Source organism: Mesoplodon mirus, assembly GCF_964341445.2.
Source record: "Mesoplodon mirus genome assembly, chromosome: 11".
Classification (NCBI taxonomy): Eukaryota; Metazoa; Chordata; class Mammalia; order Artiodactyla; family Ziphiidae; genus Mesoplodon; species Mesoplodon mirus.
In genome coordinates, this window is record NC_138987.1 from 56,663,811 (window position 1) to 56,686,373 (window position 22,563).

At 39.8% G+C, this 22,563-nt stretch overlaps 2 protein-coding genes across 8 annotated transcripts in view; both read left to right on the forward strand.

Moving 5' to 3' along the window:
• LARP4 (La ribonucleoprotein 4) overlaps window positions 1-5,534 on the forward strand; it is a gene marked incomplete at its 3' end in the record, with an annotated part of 67,915 nt that extends 62,381 nt beyond the window's left edge. For all 3 annotated transcript variants that reach the window (XM_082635742.1, XM_082635743.1, XM_082635744.1), the window contains exon 16: window positions 1,084-5,534. In XM_082635742.1, coding sequence (XP_082491868.1) covers window positions 1,084-1,422 — 339 coding nt within the window. The remainder of the gene's footprint in view (window positions 1-1,083) is intronic.
• A 10,440-nt stretch (window positions 5,535-15,974) lies between these two features.
• Window positions 15,975-22,563, forward strand: part of DIP2B (disco interacting protein 2 homolog B) — a 237,535-nt gene continuing 230,946 nt past the window's right edge. For 4 of the 5 annotated variants that reach the window (XM_082635169.1, XM_082635168.1, XM_082635171.1 and 1 more), the window contains exon 1: window positions 16,033-16,221. In XM_082635169.1, coding sequence (XP_082491295.1) covers window positions 16,122-16,221 — 100 coding nt within the window. In that variant the 5' untranslated portion in view covers window positions 16,033-16,121. Of the gene's footprint in view, window positions 16,222-22,563 lie in introns of all 5 variants that reach the window. The other variant, XM_082635172.1, reaches the window with a different exon arrangement.

A 22,563-nucleotide genomic window follows, 5' to 3' on the forward strand; every position in this document is an offset into this window, starting at 1 on the left:
TTCATGTAACTCTTTGCTAGAGCAGAGTCATTTGGAAATAGCCCAAATTGGGGCTGGTTGCCCGCATCGAAAAAGGCATTTAAAGTCACTCTGAAGAAATTGGAAATTTTAGCCTTGTTGAGGGAATGAAGAAATTACTTTTTATTCTGTTTTTTTGATTGCTTTATTTCCAATCAGATTGTGGTTAAGTGAAGTTTCCTTCTCATTATGATGACTGTACCTTTTTTTGGGCTAGGGTATAGAGGCTTTGAGCCTCTTGAAATTCTTTTTTGTATAATGCTTAACAAACCTATGAAACCCATGAGGGGCCACTGCCATTTTTATTCAATTTCCAGAATCATTTTTATAATTTGAAAAGTATAGAAAAGCAGGGGGAAAAAAGCCACAAAATTTACCTATAATTCTTTCATTCATTGATATAACTAGTGCATTTTTGGTACAGCTCTTTCTTTTTTCTAGGTTAAGAACATTTTATCTTGTCTTTTAATAATAACGATAATAATAATAGAATAGCACCTACCACTATGAAATGCCTACTATATGCTAGGACCAGTACTAAAGACTTTTTTTATGCTTTAGCCCATTCTCACAGCATCCCTATTCTCCTTTTCAGATGAGATAATTAAGAGTTTATATTATTGGTTTCCAACTGCTCTGCTGAGATTCTTGTGGTATCTCTCTTAGGGTTCTTTGTAGTCAGGGAAGAGAGAATGGAACCATTTTATTTTGTCATGTGGATGTACCATTATTAATTTAATCTGTTCTTCCTTGTTAGCCATTTAGGTTTCCAGGGTTTTTTTGCATCATTATAAACATTGCTGACTTGTATATCCTTCAAATAAATATCTCAATTGAAATTATTGTATCATACATAAATTGCTAAGACTTTTTAATTATATTCAACAAATTTTATTTTTAAAGATTGTACCTGTACACTTTAATAGCAGTGTATAAGAGACTGCCTAGTGCCCTTTCCTACAAGATAACTTACTGATTTCTTGTGGTTAACACGATTCTTTCTGTACTTTATTATTTAGAGAATATGTACCATAAATGTTTTTTTTTCTTATCTTTACTTCAAAGGAACCTCGGAAGCTAAGTTATGCTGAAGTGTGCCAGAAGCCCCCTAAAGAGCCATCTCCAGTTCTTGTGCAGCCACTGCGAGAACTTCGCTCCAATGCAGTATCTCCCACCAAAAATGAAGAGAATGGAGCTCCTGAGAAGTCCTTCGAGAAACAACATGAGAAGCCAGAAGCGAGGGCTAGTAAGGATTACTCTGGCTTCCGAGGCAATGCCATTCCCAGGGGAGCAGCTGGAAAAATCAGGGAACAGAGACGCCAGTTTGGCCATAGGGCTATACCTCAGGGAGTGACTCGACGTAATGGCAAAGAGCAATACATGCCACCCAGATCACCAAAGTAAACAAACAAACAAAAAACTGCTCAAAAACTTCTCTCTCTTCCCATTAAACTTGAGCCTGGCTATATTGAACTGTTTTGAAGGGGAGGGCATGGCCAGGAAGGAAACAGAGAAAGTACATCCTTAAATCATTATGGATTTTGGAGCTGTGAGCTATAGAATCCCAAAATTCATCTCTAAAGCGATTTTAAAATGCTGGAGGATTCCAATCAGTATAAATATATATATATATGTATACATATATAAAAATATAATTTTTCTATTTTTGTTTTTGATTTTAATTTGCAGAGATCTTCTGCCTGGAATCAATTTTGAGGGTTCAGATTTAGCTTGGGAGAAAAACACATTATACATCCTTCAGTATAGGAGATGAGGGAGTGAGAGAAAATATTTTTTGAAGAAACATTTCTGTAAAATTAGAAATTACTTTTTTTAATCTATTTAAAGTTTGGCTTGGAGAATGCCATTTCTGCCTATATGGCCTTGTGTTGCAAAACAGATCAGTGGCTGGGGTGACTGTTGTGGTGTGAGTGTGTGCAAGTATGATTGAAGCCAAATCTGTTGTCATGTTAGTAAATGATTTGAAAACTGAATGTAATACTTGAGTAGATTTTTTTTTTCCAGTTTGAAATTTAGTCTGTCCTTTTGACCTTACTAATATTTCATTCAACAAGCTGTTAGACTCTGATTGTACTTGGGGATGTGACTACCAATCAGTTTGATACTCAAGGAAAGAATGGGGGTTATTTGAAAAATTAAAATTTTGTGTTATATCTGAGTGGGTGGGTCAAATGGAGCTCAGAGGTTTAAGCTGCCCTGTGATATTTCTTCCCCCCCTAAAATAGGGAACGATTTCTTTTTTTTGTTGTTACTTTCTTCGTTACTCTGTTCTTTGACTACCCACCCCCAAAAGCAAAATAACCAATCACCTACAGAATTGTATGTTTCTAGCTGCCTCGCTCAGTCTAGTCAAATCATATAACTGTTCTAAATTTCTGACTTGGACATTAAAGTATTTTACTCTTCTGGTCATGTATTTAGAACTTTAGATCCCAGAATGATAGGGCAGACTGACCCTACAGTAATTTATTTGTGTAAGTGTTAAAGGTGAAACGTTGTAGCTGACTCTTAAAGTGTTAAATAGAATAGATGTAAAAAGAAATTTCTTTTTAAAGGTTTAATTTGGGGACAACTTTTTCTGTTTACAGTGTATTTATCACCTTCCTTCTTTCCCTTTCTCAAAAAAAAAAAAAAAAAAGCAGTTTGGAATTCACAGAAACAGAACCAGCAAGTCACAAAATTTTTGAGTTGAGGTTAGAAAGATAGTTAAAATTAACATATAATTTCTCAGTGAATAAAGTTGTAGCTCTCACATTAAATAGGCAAGTTTACATGCTGGTGTTTAGAAAATGGCTAAAAAATTAAAAACCATGTTGCATTAATCTGTTTTAAGTCATACTATTTTCAGAGTTCTATGTAAGGTGGGGTTTTGTTTTCTTTTTAGGGATAGTTTGTGGTAGTAATAACTGTCCCTTATGTTAGTGAATTACATATGTACAAATTGAAACTGTAAATTGTGAACACTGGAAAGCACCATTGTGACATAGAGTAAACATCTTAGTAATATATTAAAATGAATGTAAATGAGGGTTAAAATTACATTACTGTGAAACTCATCTTCCAACTCTAAGTTAAGCTTTGGAGATTTGTATTAGTAGGTAACTGTTCAGAGCTTTGAAAACACCACACATTTCTGTACAAGCCAGAATTATCGTTTCTTTGTAACTTATTATTCAGCTTGGCAATCGCTTTTGATTTGGTGGATTGATAACATGATATAATATATTTAAGCAGTTTGAAACTATTCATTTCTACACACTATTTTCTACTAAATGAAACATACCATAAAACTACCTGTGCTGAAATTTGGGGGAAGTTTAGGTCCTTTAAAAAAAAAAGTATTAATAATCACTGACTACATTTATGATAAAAGTGCTTATTTTGGTTTACTTAGATAATGCTGCAGCTGGTGGAAATGATAAACATTTAAAGTGTTAACACTCTGTGAATGTATTGGATTTAAGAGAATAAACATTTTACAAAAATCGCTTGGTAAGGATTATAAACTTAATTATTGCACTTAGATGAAACAATACTTTTTTTTTTTTACAATGTGTCTCAGAAATAGGCCTATATTACTTGTATCCTTGTATGACTTGCTGTTAGTCTACCCAACTTCTAAAAACTAAATGTTCTAATTGATACACAAGAAAAGAGTTCTTTTTTAAGATGTGTTCTTGCTTTTTCCCAGAAGGTGTTATTGAAAGAAATTTAAAGACATGACCATTTTAAAATTTCATATTAAATATAATGTTTTTCAGTTAATTTGCCTCATTACAGCTAATAGTTCCCATTTTGATGGGATGTATAGGGAAGAATAATGTGTGTGTGTGTGTGTGTGTGTGTGTGTGTGTATATAATATATATATTCACAATATGTATTTAGCATTTATTTTATTATATCAGATTTAAGGTTTGTATCTAAATGATGCCTGTGAGTTGTGTGAAACTGATGGCTTTTTTGTCCAGCATTACTCTGTAACTGATGAGGGTTGGGCATTCATTGTAGTTTAACTATTTATTTGGTTCTTTAGAAGGAGGAATTTAAATGTCAAGTTTTTCTCTTCATCCTTATGACTTAACGTGTCCTTGGGTTGTTGGAGGGTAAAAGTAGATACAAATGATCTTGAGTGTATGGTTCAGTGATCTTCTGCCATACTTCTTAAATGCATGAGAACAAGAGTCACACAAGTTCATCACCTTGCACTTCACAGAGAAGGTATATAGATAGAGATATGGCAAAACCTGCCTCCGTTTTCTGTCCAGATAATTAAGGTTTTAATGATATCTAGGCCTGTCTTTAATCTGAGTAATTTCATTTTTGCAAATATAGACACTGGCGTTCAAAGGAATGATCCATCTAAAGTTTTTTCAACTGGATTTTGGAAGAAGATAAGATCTTTCAGTGATATGGTTTTATTCTTATCATCTTAAGTGCTCAATTTGCATGTGATCAAATGACATGCAGATTTATTTATTTTTGGTTTCTAAAATTAAGGTAGCTTGAATATTGTACATTCCTTTTTCTTTTTAAATACCAGGTTGGCTTTGGAGAAGGCATAATGGGGGAGTATTAGCATTTGCTGGAGCAGAGACGAGTATTTAAAAGTTACTGAACACTTTCTATAGTTTTATTAGTTATGGCCTTAAATATTTAGTCTTTTGGCTTAAATGTCCATTGGTTTTACTTTGATACAGTTGAACAGCACTGGGATTAAGTCTGTTACTTATGTTGGCCATGTATATTAACCATATTTTAAAAGTACTGTTTTGTTTTTACAGAAAAGGTAAAATGCGAAAGGAGTTTTTGTAAATTCTTAACTACAATGTATGGTGTTCTTTCCTAAGTTTTTATATTTCCTTACAATTTGGTGGCCATTAATTTAACTTTGAGCTTTTTGGTGTATGCTAATTTAGTCTGAGATTTCAAGAAAATACATAGACATTTCAGTCCTCATTAATTGAGGACATTTTAAGAAGTTGAAAGAATTTGTTTTCAAGTTGAGAGTATTCTTTTTTAAATTCCACCATATTATTAAATAGTTTCAATTTTATTTTTAAAAGCTGTGAATTGTTGAGTAGACGGTTCCTGAAAGTACAAGTGAGATATCAGCAGGCTGTGTATACAATAAAATGGTTTTATTTTCAGTTTTGAAGCACAAAACACTGATTAGTGTAAGAAACAATCCACATCATTATTGGGTTTTGTTTTTTGTTTTTTTTTTGCCTGATTCAGGTGTGAGTGATATCTCTTAAATGTTCGGGGTTGGGAGTCAGAACCAGTTATCTCGCTTCTCTTGTCCATTGCTTAGGTTTGTTCTTGTTGTCAAAACTGCACTCCCCCCTCCCCCCCACACCCCCGCAAATGGTGTGACACATGCTCATGCATATTATGTTATAATGAGTACATCGTTGTATTTGTATTTTTGTTTTCAACATTGCCAAGGTGCTATGGGAAATTAACACAAAATTAGAAAAAATAAAATTATTAAAAAGCAGGACTGGTTTCCTTTTCTCCAGGTGGCTTATGTCTAATGGCTACTTGTATTTACTTTCTGATTAGTTTTTATGTTGCCCACTCTAGTTATATTCTGGTTTCAGCTATTTTGTTTTTGGGAGAGGGGTATGGATTGTGTGATATTTCATCTGCAGAGTGAGGGTAGAGAGCTAAAAGATTCAGCTCTGTGATTCTGGGGTTTTCTTAAATTCTTTTTAGTGTCAGAAGCAGTTATTGAAGGGGAGAAAAATCACAGGGCAATGTGCAGCTTAAGGGTTTGCCTTCGTGGGTCAGATTATGGCCTGATTTGAGTGTGTAAATTCTGGGTCTTTAAACTTCTGTTTGCAAGAGAAAGAGAAAGCCCCTTGGTTACCTTTACCTTTTCAACCACCTCTTTGATTGCAAACCCTAGAGCTAAAGGGTTTGGGGGAGCTTTTTAAGGGAAGGTTCACTGGGAAATTTAAATGAGTCTTAATCTTTTTTTCAACTATGGTAATAGCAAAAATGGAAAAGCTGAGCAAGCTCTGGCTTTTTTTAACAGCTGGTATCTGCAAATTAATGTGACAGCTCAACTTTTATTGAATATAGCATTGCTAAAAAACCCTGAAGTGTTACATAGCTGTTATGCCACAGTTTATTCTTGACTAGTAGAAATCTAGGTCTTTTAAAATATAGGCTAATTTCAAATTAGATTTTCTAATTCTCATATATTCAGAAATGTTTGTTCCACAAGTTGTGTGTTATGAGTGTGTTTATAAAACATAAAGGTAACATTTAATGTGAACGTTCACTTGGATGATGACTTAGCAGCACTGCCCTTTCACCAGCTAAAACCTTTATTTTGCTAATGAACATTTATCGTAATGAAGACAGCTAACATCAGTGAGCAAAATCATCCCAGTAATAACAGGTTTACAGGGGAGACATGCTAACAAAGCCTTAGGGCTTTCTATTTGGCCAAGAGAGGAGGTGCATAACTTAAATTTCTTCTTTACCATATCAGGAACACACTGTAATTGTGTATTATTTTAGGTGGACTGATGACCAGTTGATGAACTTAAGTTATGTAGGCTTTTGAGTTGTATTAAAAATGAATGGATTTATCAAGAGTCATATCACTGAGATACTTTATATATTTATGCCTTGTTAGAAAATATTAACTGAAGTGTGTCTCCAAGTTTAAATTTCAGTTTTATGCCTGGAAGTTTTTATAAAAAGTTTAACACTACTAGAGGATTGTGAATTTCCTTAAAAATCTCTGGAATGAAAACTATCAAAGGTGTCTTTAGTTTGTGTGAGGGTTTAAAGGAATTGAGATGTTTTCACTTCATAATGCTCCATTTTCTTCTGGTGTTGTGGGAAGGAACAAGCTTCCTAAATGTTATTTTTGCCTGTGCTGGTTCTTCATTTCTCTGCGAGGGCTTTCTCTAGTTGCGGCAAGCGGGGGCCACTCTTCATCGCGGTGCGCGGGCCTCTCACTATCACGGCCTTTCCTGTTGCGGAGCACAGGCTCCAGATGCGCAGGCTCAGTAGTTGTGGCTCATGGGCCTAGTTGCTCCGCGGCATGTGGGATCCTCCCAGACCAGGGCTCGAACCTGTGTCCCCTGCATTGGCAGGCAGATTCTCAACCACTGCGCCACCAGGTAAGCCGCCTGGCAGGAGTTCTTTAGACCCAACCAAGTTGTCTATTACTTGCCACGCAGTCTAAATTTGGATGTTTGGTGGTCGCCTGGGTGGATCTTTTCAAGTCCAAAGAGGTAGAGCAATAGGAGAATGAGAAAGACTGAGGGGGAAAAGCCTTGGCTTCAGTGCGCTTCTTCACGGCCAGAGAACTGGTCTCTGCCAGATCCTGCAGGCGACATCAGCTGCCACTTAACGGGCTACTTGAATCTACATGGCTCAGGATAAGTCCCAGCCACCCTTCAGAGGGGAGCCATAGCCCAATAGGCGGATCGAGATTATGGCCTTTGAGGCCCCGCATTGGGTGCCAGAAAAGATGTTGCAGGAAAGAGAGTGGGGTGCGAGAGGATGGTCACATCCCAAGTCATGTCTGAGTCCCTGGGATGGCCGCCAAGTGTGGGTTCTTGGCTTCGTGCAGGCAAGAATTCAAGAGCAAGACAGTAAAGTGAAAGGTTTATTCAGGGAGATACACACTCCATAGACAGAGTGTGGGCCATCTTGGAAGGCAAGAGGCCCTAAATGTTATCTTTTAAATTCATTTTTGGTAGCTGTTATGCAAATCTTTGAAGCTGCTGTACTTCTCTCCTGTTTCCTCTGCATACCTGCTGTATCAGACTTAATGAACCATAGTAGAACTCCAGCCTCCCTACATAACCTTATGTAGGCTGTTATTTATCTTTAACATATGTTTTATATTTATTTTGAATGATGCATCTAAGTTCTAATTTTGCTATTTTGCATTCCAAATTCTGCCTATACAAATAACTATGACCTCGACATGTCAAAACTGAGGGTATTGACTTAGCATTGGACCTAATCATGATGGGTGGGGTATTCATTTAGCCAGTATATATTGCATGCTGTGTTCCAGGCATTGTGCTAGACAGCAAAAAATAGATTGGATTCCTACCCTCATGGTGCTTAGCATGAAATAATCATAAGTAATTGCAAAATTAGACCAGCAGTAAATGTGAAAGCCAGAACCAGGCAGAATCCATGCAGTTGGAGTGGGGGATGGTACAGGGATGAATGCTTTCCTGAGAAACAGAGGACAGATATCTGAAGGAGTAGGAGTTAATTAGGTGAGCCTGGAGGAGAGTGTTTCAGATGAAGGAGCAACCTGTACATCTTTATGATGCATTGGAAGAATTATAGGGTCCTGCAGATACAGTATGGGGAGGACCTTGTTCTGTCTTCCAAGCTGAGGACAGAGAAAGAGGTAAGAGCCAGACTCCTGGGTTTGAAATTTGTGCATTATGGAGAACAGATGAGACGGGTTAGATTTTACCTGGTGATGATACAGTTGGAGCAAAGTGGTAGATTTGAGAAACATTTAGGAGAAAGATGTGAATGGGTTAGATACAGAGGGTGAGAGGAAGGCATAGAAAATGACTCATGAATTTGTGACTTTGGAACTGGATGGAAGTTTGTGGAATTCACCATGACTGAATACATTGGCAAAGAACCTTTTGTGGGCAGGGAGATATCAGTACGGTTTTGAGATGGTTATGCTTGTTCTTGCAGGATTTCTGATAATATCCTAACAATCGCAAGATGGGGGGGGCGACTGCAAAAAGAAATAGTGAACTAAAATCATTCCCTTTAAGTCTAAAAGACAGTTCATCTCGAGCATTATGGTGGTTTTCATTAGATTACATTTTTTTTCAGCTTACTTAGGGATAGGGCTAAAAATTATTTAGTTTATATCTACCCCTATTTCTCTGTCTTAATTGTTGCTACCCTAATCCTAATCATCATCCTCTCTTCCCACCTGAACAGTCTCCGTGCCAACTACTGTTAAGCACCTCTCATGTGAGTTCATTCAAGTTTTCATGTTTCCAGTCCTCACCAATAAAATTGTCAGATTGGAGAGGAATTAAAAGCATTAAGCTTGTTGTGACTGTTATCACTGCTAAAAAAATTTTTATTATCAACTTGCCATTTTTCTATGTGAAGATCCCTAAAAGACATAATTCACACATGCCTCAGCAAACCAGCTGTGTCCTAGAAATGAAGTAACACACTCATAAACACGGCTAGAAGGTTATAAAATTTGAATGTCTATCAAATCCCCCCCAACCCTGAGTAACATTATAGTCTTCTCATAGCTATAGCCAACTCTGTTATTAATCTTGGTGTATTTAGGCAAATCATTTACTTCTCTCAGCTTGTTTACTCATCCAAAAATTTAGGGAGTAATAGCACATACTCTTCAAGATTTCAGATTTAACTTACTAAGTTAAAAAATTTTTTTATTGTGTCTCACCACTTATTTTCTTGTGGATGTATGGCTGTTTGTGTAGCATGCCACTTTCCATCAGTATTCAAATCTTAGAAATACCCACACACTAACTCCATGACCTTAATTGTTTCATTTATGACCATTTTGATCTTACATATCTACTATAAGCCAAGACACTAGGTGCACAGAATGCTAAAATTATGAAGTTTCTACCCTTAATAACTAGAGTGGAGCATTATAAGCCAAAATATTACTATGAAGTGTTAGGAATGTTTTGATGGTATTAGAAATACACATTCAATGGTGGTCAGCTCTGCTGGGGTTGGGGGGATAGGCATTAACTTCCAAAGGATTCATGAACAATATGTGTTGGCTAGGTAGGTGAAGGAAGAATGAGCAGCATACTGACAGAGTGCAAGTAAAGAAGGGCAAAGAGGCATGCCCATGTGGCAAATTCAGTATAACAGTTTGGAATGGGTGGAGTGTAGGTTTCAGTAGAGCACGGCAAGAGAAAAGCTGAATTTACTTTGCAGTCAAATCATGACCAATTGTATGCTAAGAAAATGACTTCACTTGATTCTGTAGGGAATGCAGAACCACTGAAAGTCTTAAGGAGAGGATTATGGTTAGATTCGAAATTGAGAACACAAAGCTGGTGGCTATGTAAATAGCTTGGGAATTGTCCAGGTGAGAAAGATGTTTGGAATTAGGGAGCAGTAGTTAAAACAGTATGAGAGGTTGAATAATCTCTCCCACAAAGATGTCCACATCCTAATCTCCAGAACCTGTGAAAGTTATTTATACTTCAAAGGGGATTTTGCAGATGTCATTAAGTTAAAGATTTGGAATGAGGTTTGCCTGGATTGTCCAGGTGGGCCCAATATATTCACAAAGGTAAGTCTAAGAGGGAGGCAGGAGATCAGTCAGTAGTACTATAGTATGTCTTGTGATGAAATACTATATATCACTTAAAGTGAATGAACTGGAAACAGCTCATGTGTCAAAAGAAATACTGAAAGAGCAAGTTAGATTGACATGTAGAGTTTGATACCTTTTATTTATAGTTTTTAAATGACTATTTATTGTTTATGGGTACATCTAGTAAAAGTATAAAAATGTAATAATAGGGAATGATACCGGCTGCAAGATGGTGGATACCTTTTTTTTTTTTTTTTTTTTTTTTCTGTACGCGGGCCTCTCACTGCTGTGGCCTCTCCCGTTGCGGAGCACAGGCTCCGGACACACAGGCTCCGCGGCCATGGCTCGCGGGCCCAGCCGCTCCGCGGCATGTGGGATCTTCCGGGATCGGGGCACGAACCCGTGTCCCCTGCATCGGCAGGCGGACTCTCAACCACTGCGCCACCAGGGAAGCCCCGGTGGATACCTTTTAAATAACCATGTTTGGGGAAGGAGGAAGGGAGGTAAATAATACTAGGGATGCATGTATAGGGCCTTCAAATGTATCTTTAATGTCTTTAAAGTTCTGAGGCAGAAATAGATGGTGAGATAGGTACATAGGTATAATTCTCTATACTTGGAAATATTTTCAAGTAAAAACACTTTTTAAAAATGTAAAAGAAGGCAGAGGAAAAGGAGTTCCCAAACAATACTGGCATTAAATGTTCTAACAAGAGAAGCAGGAGAAAGAGATGTTAAAGAAATTAAAGGAGGAGAAAATTTCAAGATGTAAAGTATAAATGCCACGTAAGTGAGATGACTGGAGTCCATTGGATTTGACAGTTGGACGGCTACTGGTAACCATTACCAAACTGATTCAATAGACTAGGAGTGGAGGCCTGATAATAGAGGGTTGAGAATAGGTTGGAAAATAAGTAGAGGGAAGCCAGTGGCTTACTTTAAACGTTCAGTGATGGAGCTGGACCCAAGTGCATAATCAATCTTAATCTAATCCCTCTCTCTCCTCTTCCCTCACCTTTTTCCCACACCTTTCCCTCCCATGCCCAATCTACTAGCTGTATGTTGGCTTCTTCCTCAAGTGAGTTCTCTATGTGACAGGAAAGATTGGTCAGTAGCAGTTACAGGTTTACGAGGTCCTTGCAGCAATTTCCAGATGAGGAAAGAATTCTCTTCCCCAATGTCCAAATCTTTCACACAACAGGACAAATCACCCTCAAGAGTTTTGGGCTTTTATGATCCTGTAGCTTATGATCCTCAGCCATCAAGGGAAGGGATACACCCAGTATCTATATATCATTTAGGTACTTCTTATCTGTTATTGCTAAAATTATATTTCTTTGCTGGTAAGTTTTTAAATGTTTTTATATCCACATTAGCCATTTATTATTTGTTACTTATTTTTTCATTAGGTGGTCAATTTTTATTGTTTACTGGTAGGGCTCTTTTTTATCATCTATTTTTGTTTGTTTTTTATAATTTATTATTTATATTTGGCTGTGTTGGGTCTTTGCTGCTGCGCGCGGGCTTTCTCTAGTTGCGGCGGCAAGTTGGGGTTACTCATTGCAGTGTGCGGCCTTCTCATTGCAGTGGCTTCTCCTGTTGCAGAGCACGGGCTCTAGGCGCACGGGCTTCAGTAGTTGTGGCTTGCGAGCTCTGGAGCGCAGGCTCAGTAGTTGTGGCTCACGGGCTTAGTTGCTCCACGGCATGTGGGATCTTCCAGGCAGGGCACGAACCTGTGTCCCCTGCATTGGCAAACGAATTCTTAACCACTGCGCCACCAGGGAAGTCCAGGGCTCTTTTTTATGTTCCGGATATTTCATTGTCTGTTAAATATACTGGAAACACATTCTTATTTGTAATTTAAAAAATGTTAACGTTTAGATAAAAAAAAAATTAAAAAAAATAAATAAATAAAAGATAAAAAAAAAACGTTAACGTTTATATCAGCGGTCCCCAACCTTTTTTGACACTAGGGACTGGTTTCGTGGAAGACAATTTTTCCACGGACTGTAGCGTGGCGGAGGATGGTTCAGGCAGCTTGGGGACCCCTGTTGTATATGGTTTCTTGCATTTTAATTGTTTTGGGGGCCATATCTATCAACATTCACCTGTACTACTTGCTTAGAAAGCCCTGCCTATGCTGAAGTTATTAAATATTTTTCTTCTCTTCTAATACCTTAATTTTTTTCTTTAAATTTTAACTTTTAAATACATTCAGATTTTTTGGTGCATTATGAAGTGTCACTCTTATTTCTTCTAAATAGTCATTTGTTAAAAAACAATTTGTTAGATACTTGATCTTTTCTCCTTGATTTGAGGTGCTGCCGTTATCATAAAAGAAATTCCTAGTTATGCGTAAGTCTGTTTCTTCAGTATTTATCAAATTCCTTCTATCCTCTTCCTGCACTAATAATACCCTGTTTTAACTCCAGTAGCTTTTTAGCATATTTTGTTATTTGAAAGGTCAGATTGTTCCCATGGTTTTTTTATTTAGAATGTTTGGCCATTCTTGTGAATTTTTTTCTTTAATATGAGCTTCAGAATCACCTAACAAATTTTGTTTAAAAAACAAAACAAAACATTCTGTTGAAGATTTTATGGATATTGCATTGTACTTACAGGAAATTTTGCAAGAACTGACTCGACAAAAATTATGAGTCTTGCCACTAAAGAACATGCATGTTTGTCTTATCTTTCATTATTCACAATCAGTATTCCTTCATGACTTTTTGGTTTTGAGGCTTGTTGATTTTTAGTATGTTTTGATATCTGGTCAGGCAAATTCCTCTTCTAAATTTTTAATTTTTAATTTTTCTTGACTTTCCTTGAGCATTTAATCTTCTATTTAAACTTTAGAATCTGCTTGTCAAGACTTAGAAAATTACAGTAATATTTTGATAAAGACTGCATTAACTTTTTTTTTTTTTTTTTTGCAGTACGCGGGCCTCTCACTGTTGTGGCCTCTCCCGTTGCGGAGCACAGGCTCCGGACGCGCAGGCTCAGCGGCCATGGCTCATGGGCCTAGCCGCTCCGCTACATGTGAGATCTTCCCGGACCGGGGCACGAACCCGTGTCCCCTGCATCGGCAGGCGGACTCTCAACCACTGCGCCACCAGGGAAACCCTGCATTAACTTTTATAGATTAATTTTTGGAGTATTGATAGCCTTATGATATTGTGTCTTCCCATCTGGGAATAGGTGACTATTATTTAGGTTTACAGTTTTCTTCATATAAATCGTACACATTTCTTGTTAGGTTTATTCCTACTTATATTTTGCTGCGACCGAATGGATTTTTCTTTGAATTGCCTATTGCTGTAAGACAGGAAAGTTATTTATTTTTATATGTTGGCCTAATCTTAAGCCACTTCATAAAACTAATAATAATTCTGATAGAACTAAACTAAGCTCCGTGAGAGTATACACCTTTTTCAAACACTGTATTCCTAGCACCTAGACAGTTCCTAACATGTTACCTTAACTCAGTATGTTTGAATGAACGAATGAGTGAATGATAGTATTTTAGTTGATTCTCTTTGATTTCTGGGTAGACAATATTTCCAGTTTTTCAACTGTTATAATTATGAAACTTTTAGTAAAGATTGCTTTGTAGATTCATGTTTTAAAGTACCCATTCTCTTACATATATATCAATATTAGAAAAAATAGAAAAAGATACAGTTACGAAGTTATGATCTGCAGAAATATTTCTCTGTACTTAAAAAATGTTTATTTATGGAAATTTAAAAATATATACAAAAGTAGAATAGTATAATCAAGCTGAATATTTCCACCACCCAACTCCTTCTATGATCTCAGCCAATATTACTTCAGATATACCTCTACCTTCTTCTCACCCCACCTTACACTGGGTTATTATGAAGCAAATCTCAGGCATACCATTTCATCCATAAATATTTGAGTATGTTTTCCCATTAAAAAGTACTATTTTAAAGTTATATATCACAATGTCATTACCTTATGTAAAAATATGACAATAATTCCTAAATATCTAGTGTTCAAATTTTCCTTATCCTCATAAATTTTTTATTTCCTTTAAAAATGTCTTATTTAAGGGCTTCCCTGGTGGCGCAGTGGTTAAGAATACACCTGCCAGTGCAGGGGACACGGGTTCGAGCCCTGGTCCAGGAAGATCCCACATGCCGCGGAGCAACTAAGCCCGTGCGCCACACCTGAGCCTGTGCTCCAGACCCCGCGAGCCACAACTGCTGAGCCCGTGCACCACAACTACTGAAGCCCACGCGCCTAGAGCCCGAGCTCCGCAGCAAAAGAAGCCACCGCAACCAGAAGCCCGTGCACCGCAAAGAAGAGTAGCCCCCGCTCACCGCAACTGGAGAAAGCCCGCGCTCAGCAATGAACACGCAACGTAGCCATAATTTAATAGATAAAATAAAATTTTAAAACTGCCGGGCTTCCCTGGTGGCGCAGTGGTTGAGAGTCCGCCTGCTGATCCCACATGCCGCGGAGCGGCTGGGCCCATGAGCCATGGCTGCTGAGCCTGCACGTCCGGAGCCTGTGCTCTGCAACGGGAGAGGCCACAACAGTGAGAGGCCCGCGTACCGCAAAAATAAATAAACAAACAAACAAACAACTGCCATAGTCCTCATGTAAGCCAGAAGACATACAGACATATATTCCCATAGATTCTCCTTACATTGTTGCAGTTAAACGGAAATTTCAAAGTCTACTTCCCAGTCAGCCATGATATTACACTCCTTTTTTAAGCTGAAATTCTTTCCTCAACCTAAAAAAAAAATTTTTTTTCCCTTCCAGCCCATGAATGATATAATACTGTCTGGGAACTACTAAAGAACAGATGCTGAGGCCTTACTCTCAACAGACCAATTTTGGATCAGAATGGAAGGGAAGGAAAAACACTGGAATTCCCTTTAATTCTGCAGGGAACTTTTGGCGTTTAAAAAAAGATTCAATACTACTAAAGAAAGACTATGAATGACAGTTTAAGGCATCTGCCCCAGTAGTTCCTGGTAAAAACACACACATGTGTGGATCCTTATACTGAATTAAAATATTAATACTTTTGGAACACCTATTAAGTCATACACCGAGGAGGATAAAAAGATAAAGAAGACGAAGTTCTCCTGTAAGTGGTTAGACGTCTAGGAAGGGGGAGGCAGATTCTCCCTCCTCTGTCTTAAATGCTAGAACTGAAATAGAAAAAAAAGAGCTCCTGGTAAATGCAATCGGGAAGCCACAGTGAAAGAACTGGCCTGAGTTCAAATCTTTATGAATCGGAGATGTCAATCAGGGGGAAACGGAAGAAGTGACAAGACAAAGGGATACACTACTAAGCGAAGAGAACTGGAAAAAGCAAGGCCTGGGGCCCCTGAAAACTGCGTGGTCGTGAGTTCATAAAAAGTAAAGGCTACGTGTCCCGGTGGACATCAACACCGTTAGCGTATTTCGCGTTGGAGAAATCGGGGCGGCGGGCTTGTACTCGTCGTTTCAGGAGGCTCCCATTAGAGGGCGCCATCAGACCGCGAGTGCTCAGGCCTGACTCGGCTTCGGAGGCGGTGCAGCCTCAGCCCGGGGGCGGGGCTGCCGCGCTCACGTGACCCTTGCTCATGGCGGCGGCGGCAGCGGAGGTGCTGGCGGCGCTTGGCGGCCGCAGCCGGATCCTGTAGCAGGGGTGTGGGCTCGCGTCAGTCCGTCCCTCTTTCGGTCCCCTCGGTTGTTTTCCGGAGTGTGGCTGACAGAGCCGGGATGGCGGAGCGAGGCCTGGAACCCTCGCCGGCTGCGGTGGCGGCGCTGCCGCCCGAAGTGCGGGCGCAGCTGGCGGAGCTGGAGCTGGAGCTCTCGGAGGGTAGGAGACGGGCGGGGGAGCGGGCGCCCGGGCGCCGCTGCGGATCACGGCGAGGGGAGACCAGGTCCCCGCCGCGCGCCCTGGTGGCCGTGCGGGCAGAGTGGAGGAGGGTGCCGGAAATCTGGCCCGGGCTCTGAAGGGTCGTTTCTCTTCTCTCACCCCGGGAAGTGGGTTTCCGTGTGATTCATTGTGTTCCCTGGGAGGGGGTGAGCAGAGGCTTGGAGGAGAGGTCCTCCCCAGGCCCGGGCTGCTTCTGCGCTCCCTGCCCCCCAAAACCCGAGACAAAGCTGTGTCCTCCCGCTTCAGGCTTCTGCCCGGGCGCCGGGGCACGGTGGGGGCGGGGCGGGGGTGAGGCCGCCAGCAGGGTGGCTGACAGCTTTCTCCTGTCCTCCTCTACCCTTTTCCAGGGGAGGGCCCTAGCCTGTTTCATCTCCCCTTCCCCCCCTTCAGAAAAAGAGAAAGACAGGGGAAATCCGCCAGCATTTCTTCTTCCTTTTTTAACAATGCGAGATGCCTCCCCAGTGACAGGAGAGAGATAGAAGCGGGGTGGGCCGTAGAGGGTCCTAGGGAGGCCAGAAGAAGTGGCATTAACACAGAGAGACACACAGGGCTGCTTTTAGAACACCTTTGTCATAAGGGTTTTTTTCCTGGTGCCTGTATTCGGGCTGAATTGTCCGCATCTGATCACCTTTTGCAGTCTTTGAAGAGGGAAGGAGAGAGGTGGCTACCGGTTACATGCAAATCCTGGCCGGCACCGTCTTTCTTTTGTTAATGGATTGTTACTAGGAGGGTTGGATTGGTATTGAGAATTAAAAGAATGGAATAAGTCGAGCCACTATTATTAGAGAAGTCCCTGGACAACAATGAGAGAAACGTTGCTCTGTTGTGGGCATGTGATCAGGCTTCTTGTGCAGTTGTGATCAGTTCTCCACAAAGTTCCTGTTTTTATCACAGGCTGCCTCTGAGACAAAAGCAGCATTTTCTCCAAGCTTGATGTCAGTACTGTGGTGGTGTCCCCAGAGTTGCATATTTTTATTGAGTTCTTTGCCAAAGGCCCTCTTCGCTAGCATTTTTCAAGGGGATTAAAAATTGTTGGTTGGAAAAGAAGAATGTGATAAGTTCCCAGGAGAGTTCTGACTTTTTGTTTACTTATCAAGGCATTCTCTCTCCCACCCCGCAATCCTTTACAATGAAAAACCAGAAGTAGATTTGAGTGTTATAAAGCCAGTTGGGCATGGAGGGAAATAATTATTTTTAATAACCCTGTTAGGTTTTCCCAATGTATAGGGAGGTGCTGTTTTCATTTGCACTTAATTATCAACATATTTTTTTTCAGTTAACCAGTTGGGAAGTTACTCTTTGGCCAGTCCCCAGAATCAGTTGTGGTGGGTGAGTTTGTTTCTGTGAAATGTTTAGGGCATTGCCATCTTGGTTCTGCCTCCCCAAAAACCTCATTCTTCTGGACTAAAGCATTGTCATTCAATCCGTGATGACTTTCATTCAAGTCAGACTTTTAAAAGTTACTTTTTAGTATCACATCAGCTATCTTTGATTAGCCAGAAGAAGAGAAGTTTGGCTGGATGTTTGCATCAGAATGAGATTAAAAATAGGAGTTGATAGCTTTTACATGGAGAGGGAAATCCTGGAAGCTCTTTATTCTTGATATATCTGCTTCCATTTTTATCGTTTACTTCTTTGGGTGTTTCTAGAGATGATTCCAAGGAACTATTTCTAGGACTCACACTGATTAGCTCACCTTTGTCTCCTTCAAGAAAGCGTGAAACTCCTACAAACTGTATTGCCAAGCCTTCAGCATTTTTAAGGACAAGTGCATGGTTTGTTTTCTGATGCAGGGTTGTTTTGCTTTGGCGTGTAACTGAGTTTGAATTGGTTTCTTAAAGGTTTATACTACATTATCCTGTATTTCATCTCTTTTAGCAATGGAAAACGGGAAAAAATATAATTGAAAAACCTCGAACCTGCGGTGTCAGCATCTTGGCCATCTGTCTGTCTCTCTTGCTTAAAGTACAGAGGATGGTTGACTGGAGGAGTAGGTAGACATTTTTAGGAATTCAAGTGAAGTTGAAACCACCAACAAACCCCAAATCTATAGCATGCTATTTGTGATGCCTGTACCATATTTTGAAGGGACCTTTGTTTGTTTAAAATTTTCTCTACAGTTACTGCTCTGACAAAAGTACTTTTTTCTTCTGGAAAAAAAAAGGTGCTTTTAACTGTGTGTTCATTGTGTGTTGTTGGCTTTGGTGCACTCATTCCTCCATTTTATTCATTTTTTTAGGTTCAGGCTGTAGTTGGTCCTAATTATAGCGATCATCTGAGCTGTATGCCATTAAAGAATTTTCTTTGTACTCGCCCCTGTATTTTCAGCTGCAGGCTCTGGTCGCAGATGAGCCAGCTCTGCGCTGGAACGCAGGTTGCGCCACCCTGGGCTGTGTGCCGCAGAGTGCGTTGCAGAACCCAGTGCTGTGGCTGGTGCTTCATTCAGGCAGATCACCATGGACTTGGTGCATAAAGCCGCCTGCTTTTGCACCAAAAAGAACAGCCCAGCACTGTCCAGAGAATCATTTAATATTGAACTGACACCTAATCATAAGCTTTTCTGTAGACTAATTGAATAGGCAGGACGTTTCTGCAAGTATTCCCATAACTGAAAATTTTTTCATGATTCACACGTATTATTACACTTATTATGTATTTGGTAATAAGCTCTGTTGTCTGAACTTGAGTCATATGTTTTAGTCAAGTGTATGCACATAAAATAACACTAATGAGGGGAATTTGTTTAAATCTGTCTGATAATTCATTGTATTTGTGTCATGATCTTATGCATTGTGTCATTTGAGTCTCACTGCAACTTTGTGATTAGGTAGAACAGATGTTATTAACACCTGTTAATAGTTTTTTGTTGTTGTTTTGGTTTAACAGAAGGGAAAACTAACACTCAAAAAGGTTAAGTATTTTGTCTAAAGTTGCTCACTAATAAGTGTGTTATCTTAAGCTGACATGTAATTATGGCATCTGTTACCATCGAACGATTTAAATATCTTTACGGTTATTGCACAAGCTATTAACTCTAATTTTTACTCTGAGCAAATGCTACGAAATAGTTGTATGCCACAATTCCAAAGAGCCTTGTTGATTCTCTTTCTGAAATCTCTTTTAAATCTATCGTTCACTTATTTGATTCAGCAGACATTTATTTTCTGCTTACTATGTGCTAGGGATACAGAGGTGAGCATGGTACTGTGTTAGCTTTCAAGGAGCTCTGAGTCCGGTATGGAAATCACTTAAAAATACCAACAAAACAGTCCATGAGACAAAACAGTCTATGAGGGTTCTGTACAGAAACTGCCTTCTAAGAAAAGAGGAAGCTGTCTACTTTGTTGTTGTGAAAAAGGAACAGCAGAGAACCTTAAATACAAAACTGGATGCTGTTAGAGAGGGCTGTGATTTAGCTCGTGAAGTTGTCATAAGTGTGAAGGAAAGAAGGCAGTCTGTGGCAAATTAGAAGGGGTGCAAGTCTTTCAGTGCCTGAAAACAGTCCCAAGATGACAACTGGAAAGGTATTTAAGATAAAATAACACTTACAGGAAGGGACCCTCCCTTTTCTTGTTTGAACACTTCTCTGACCACAAACACAACAAACCCAGTCACATCCTCCCTTTCTCCTGTCTATTTCATCACGTATCTCAGGATCCTCAAAGAGTGGTACAGGTCCACCTTGAAGGTGGAGGGGAAAGAGACAGCTGCTTCCTAGGAGTTGAAGTGAATCCTCTTTAGGAGTTGGGCAGAGGTAGGGGAGTTGAAGAGGAAAAGGGGGAGATGCTGAATTGAGATTGTATTTCACAGTGTTCAAAGTGGGCAATTGGAATTAAGCCACCAGAAAACTGGTAACTCCTTCTTACTTTACTTATAATGGGAAAGTGGGCCATTTCCCCCCCAAATAAGTAGCATAGTCATTAATTCATAAGAAACACCTTTATCAGAAAATTATGTCTAAGCAGTTGTCATTCCTAGTGTTAGGAGTATTAAGGAAAGCAGGTGTGTGGGTTTTTGAAAAACCAAAACTGGGCATTATCTAAGTGATTTATTCTCTGAAAGTTGCATATCTATATTTTTGGTGGGCTATACCCGCCTTGTGTTGGAACTCATCTTTAGGAATTGCTTGTCAGAGCCTGTGACACATTCCTTTGAAAATCCTCATAGTGTCAAATTTTAATTCTTTGAGGGTAGAGTTTCATTTTATAGGTTACTTGGTGTCAAGTAGAGAAAAGCTGGTTGATGTTCTTCTGGAGTCCAAACTAGCTGTGAATGAAAAAATTAGAGTGATTATAAATGTGTTTTATTTGTGACTGTCAAAAAATTAGAATGACGGTAAACTGGTTTTGAGGGTAGTTCCAGAAGAGTAGTGACAGACAAATTCATTGGAAGAATGATTCACTTTACTGTAAAGGATAGCGCTTGTTTAGACACCCTAGTTCTATGTATTTTGAAAAATTAATCTTGTTGGGACAGTCCATAACACTGAGCTGGATTTTTTTTAATACATTTATTTATCTATTTATTTATTTATGGCTGCGTTGTGTCTTCCTTGTGGCGTGTGGGCTTCTCACTGCGGTGGCTTCTCCTGTTGCGGAGTTTGGGCTCTAGGTGCGCGGGCTTCAGTAGTTGTGGCACGTGGGCTCAGTAGTTGTGGCTCGCAGGCTCTAGAGCGCAGGTTCAGTAGCTGTGGCTCATGGGCTTAGTTGCTCCGCGGCGTGTGGGATCTTCCTGGACCAGGGCACGAACCTGTGTCCCCTGCTTTGACAGGCAGATTCTTAACCACTGCTCTACCAGGGAAGTCCCTGGATTTTTGAATAAGAGAAATCTTTAACCCTTCACTCTCAGCCCAGCCCTTGGTGGCTGCTTTCTTTCCTGGCCTTTGTGAGGATTAGCACCTCAGGGTTGAAAGTTCAGATGATTGGCTAAAAATGGCTTTCACATGTATTTGTATTTTAATGATTATAGTTCTTCATGGTTCTCTCTCATGAGTAATCGGGAATGATCTTTGAAACACTCCTTCCTGCTTGTCTGCACCATTTCTCACAGTTCTTTAAGAGTTAGTTGAAGTTCTACCTTTTTTCTAAACCTGCCCCTGAACACTGTGAGGTCTCTTTCTCCAAACCTTATAGCATTTACAGTTTATATCATTTTTGCCAGTCATAGATTTTGTAAATATTTAAATTGTTTTTCATTTCACCTCCATGTCAGCTCCTACAGAGGTCATTCTTTAAGTCCTTTAAACAACTGCTCAACAATTTCTTTCTTGTATTGTTTTAGGAGTGCAATAAATTTTTGTTCACCTCAGATTTTAATTGAAGCAAAGTCTCTGTTTTGGGGATTTGATTTTGGCACAAGGGGTGGGGTTGTATGATCATTTGAGGAGCACGGGTTTTGGCATCTGGTGGGCTTGGGTCCAAGTCCTGGTTGTCACTTAGCCCTGTGACCTTGGATGGACTGCCTAACCTCCCTGGTTTTAGTTCTTCAGTTCTTAAAAAAGGAAGGACAACCTTATTAGGGTTGTAAGGAGGTTTAAAATGAGATCGTAGGAGAACAGCTGAGTGTGGTGTGTGCGTGTAGTAAGTGCTTGGTATGTGTAATCTTTATTGTTTCTGATAGTGAATGGATGCCTAGTGACTTGGCTGTTTTTAATATCTTGTGTTACTTAGCAGAATATGATTACATATGAAGTGATGAATGGAATCAATTAGTGTAATTCTTTTTTGCAAGTAATACTTGACTCCTCCGTCAGTTGCTCCTGTCGGCACCCTCTACCCTAGTTCAACACGTGTTGGGTCAGTGCAAGCAGTTGACTAGAGCAGAAAAGAGTAGCTGGTTTGTTTCACATAGGCATCTGGCATGTGTGCATTTCTAAGCCTGTAGGTTCCGGCAAATGGCTCAGCATGGTTTCTTAGACTCAAGCATCTTCAAGCTATGTATGAAAAGGTACATGTGGGTGCTCAACCTTCACATGTTTTTTTTGTTTGTTTGTTTTGTTTTTTGGGTTTTTTTTGGTACGCGGGCCTCTCACTGTTGTGGCCTCTCCCGTTGCGGAGCACAGGCTCCGGACGCGCAGGCTCAGCGGCCATGGCTCACGGGCCCAGCCGCTCCACGGTATGTGGGATCCTCCCGGACCGGGGCACGAACCCGTGTCCCCTGCATCGTCAGGTGGACTCTGAACCACTGCGCCACCAGGGAAGCCCCTTCACATGGTTTTTGACTCTCCCTTTTCCCCCATTTGTCCTTAGTGAACAACTCCCTTTGGCTCCTCGTTCAAAAGTT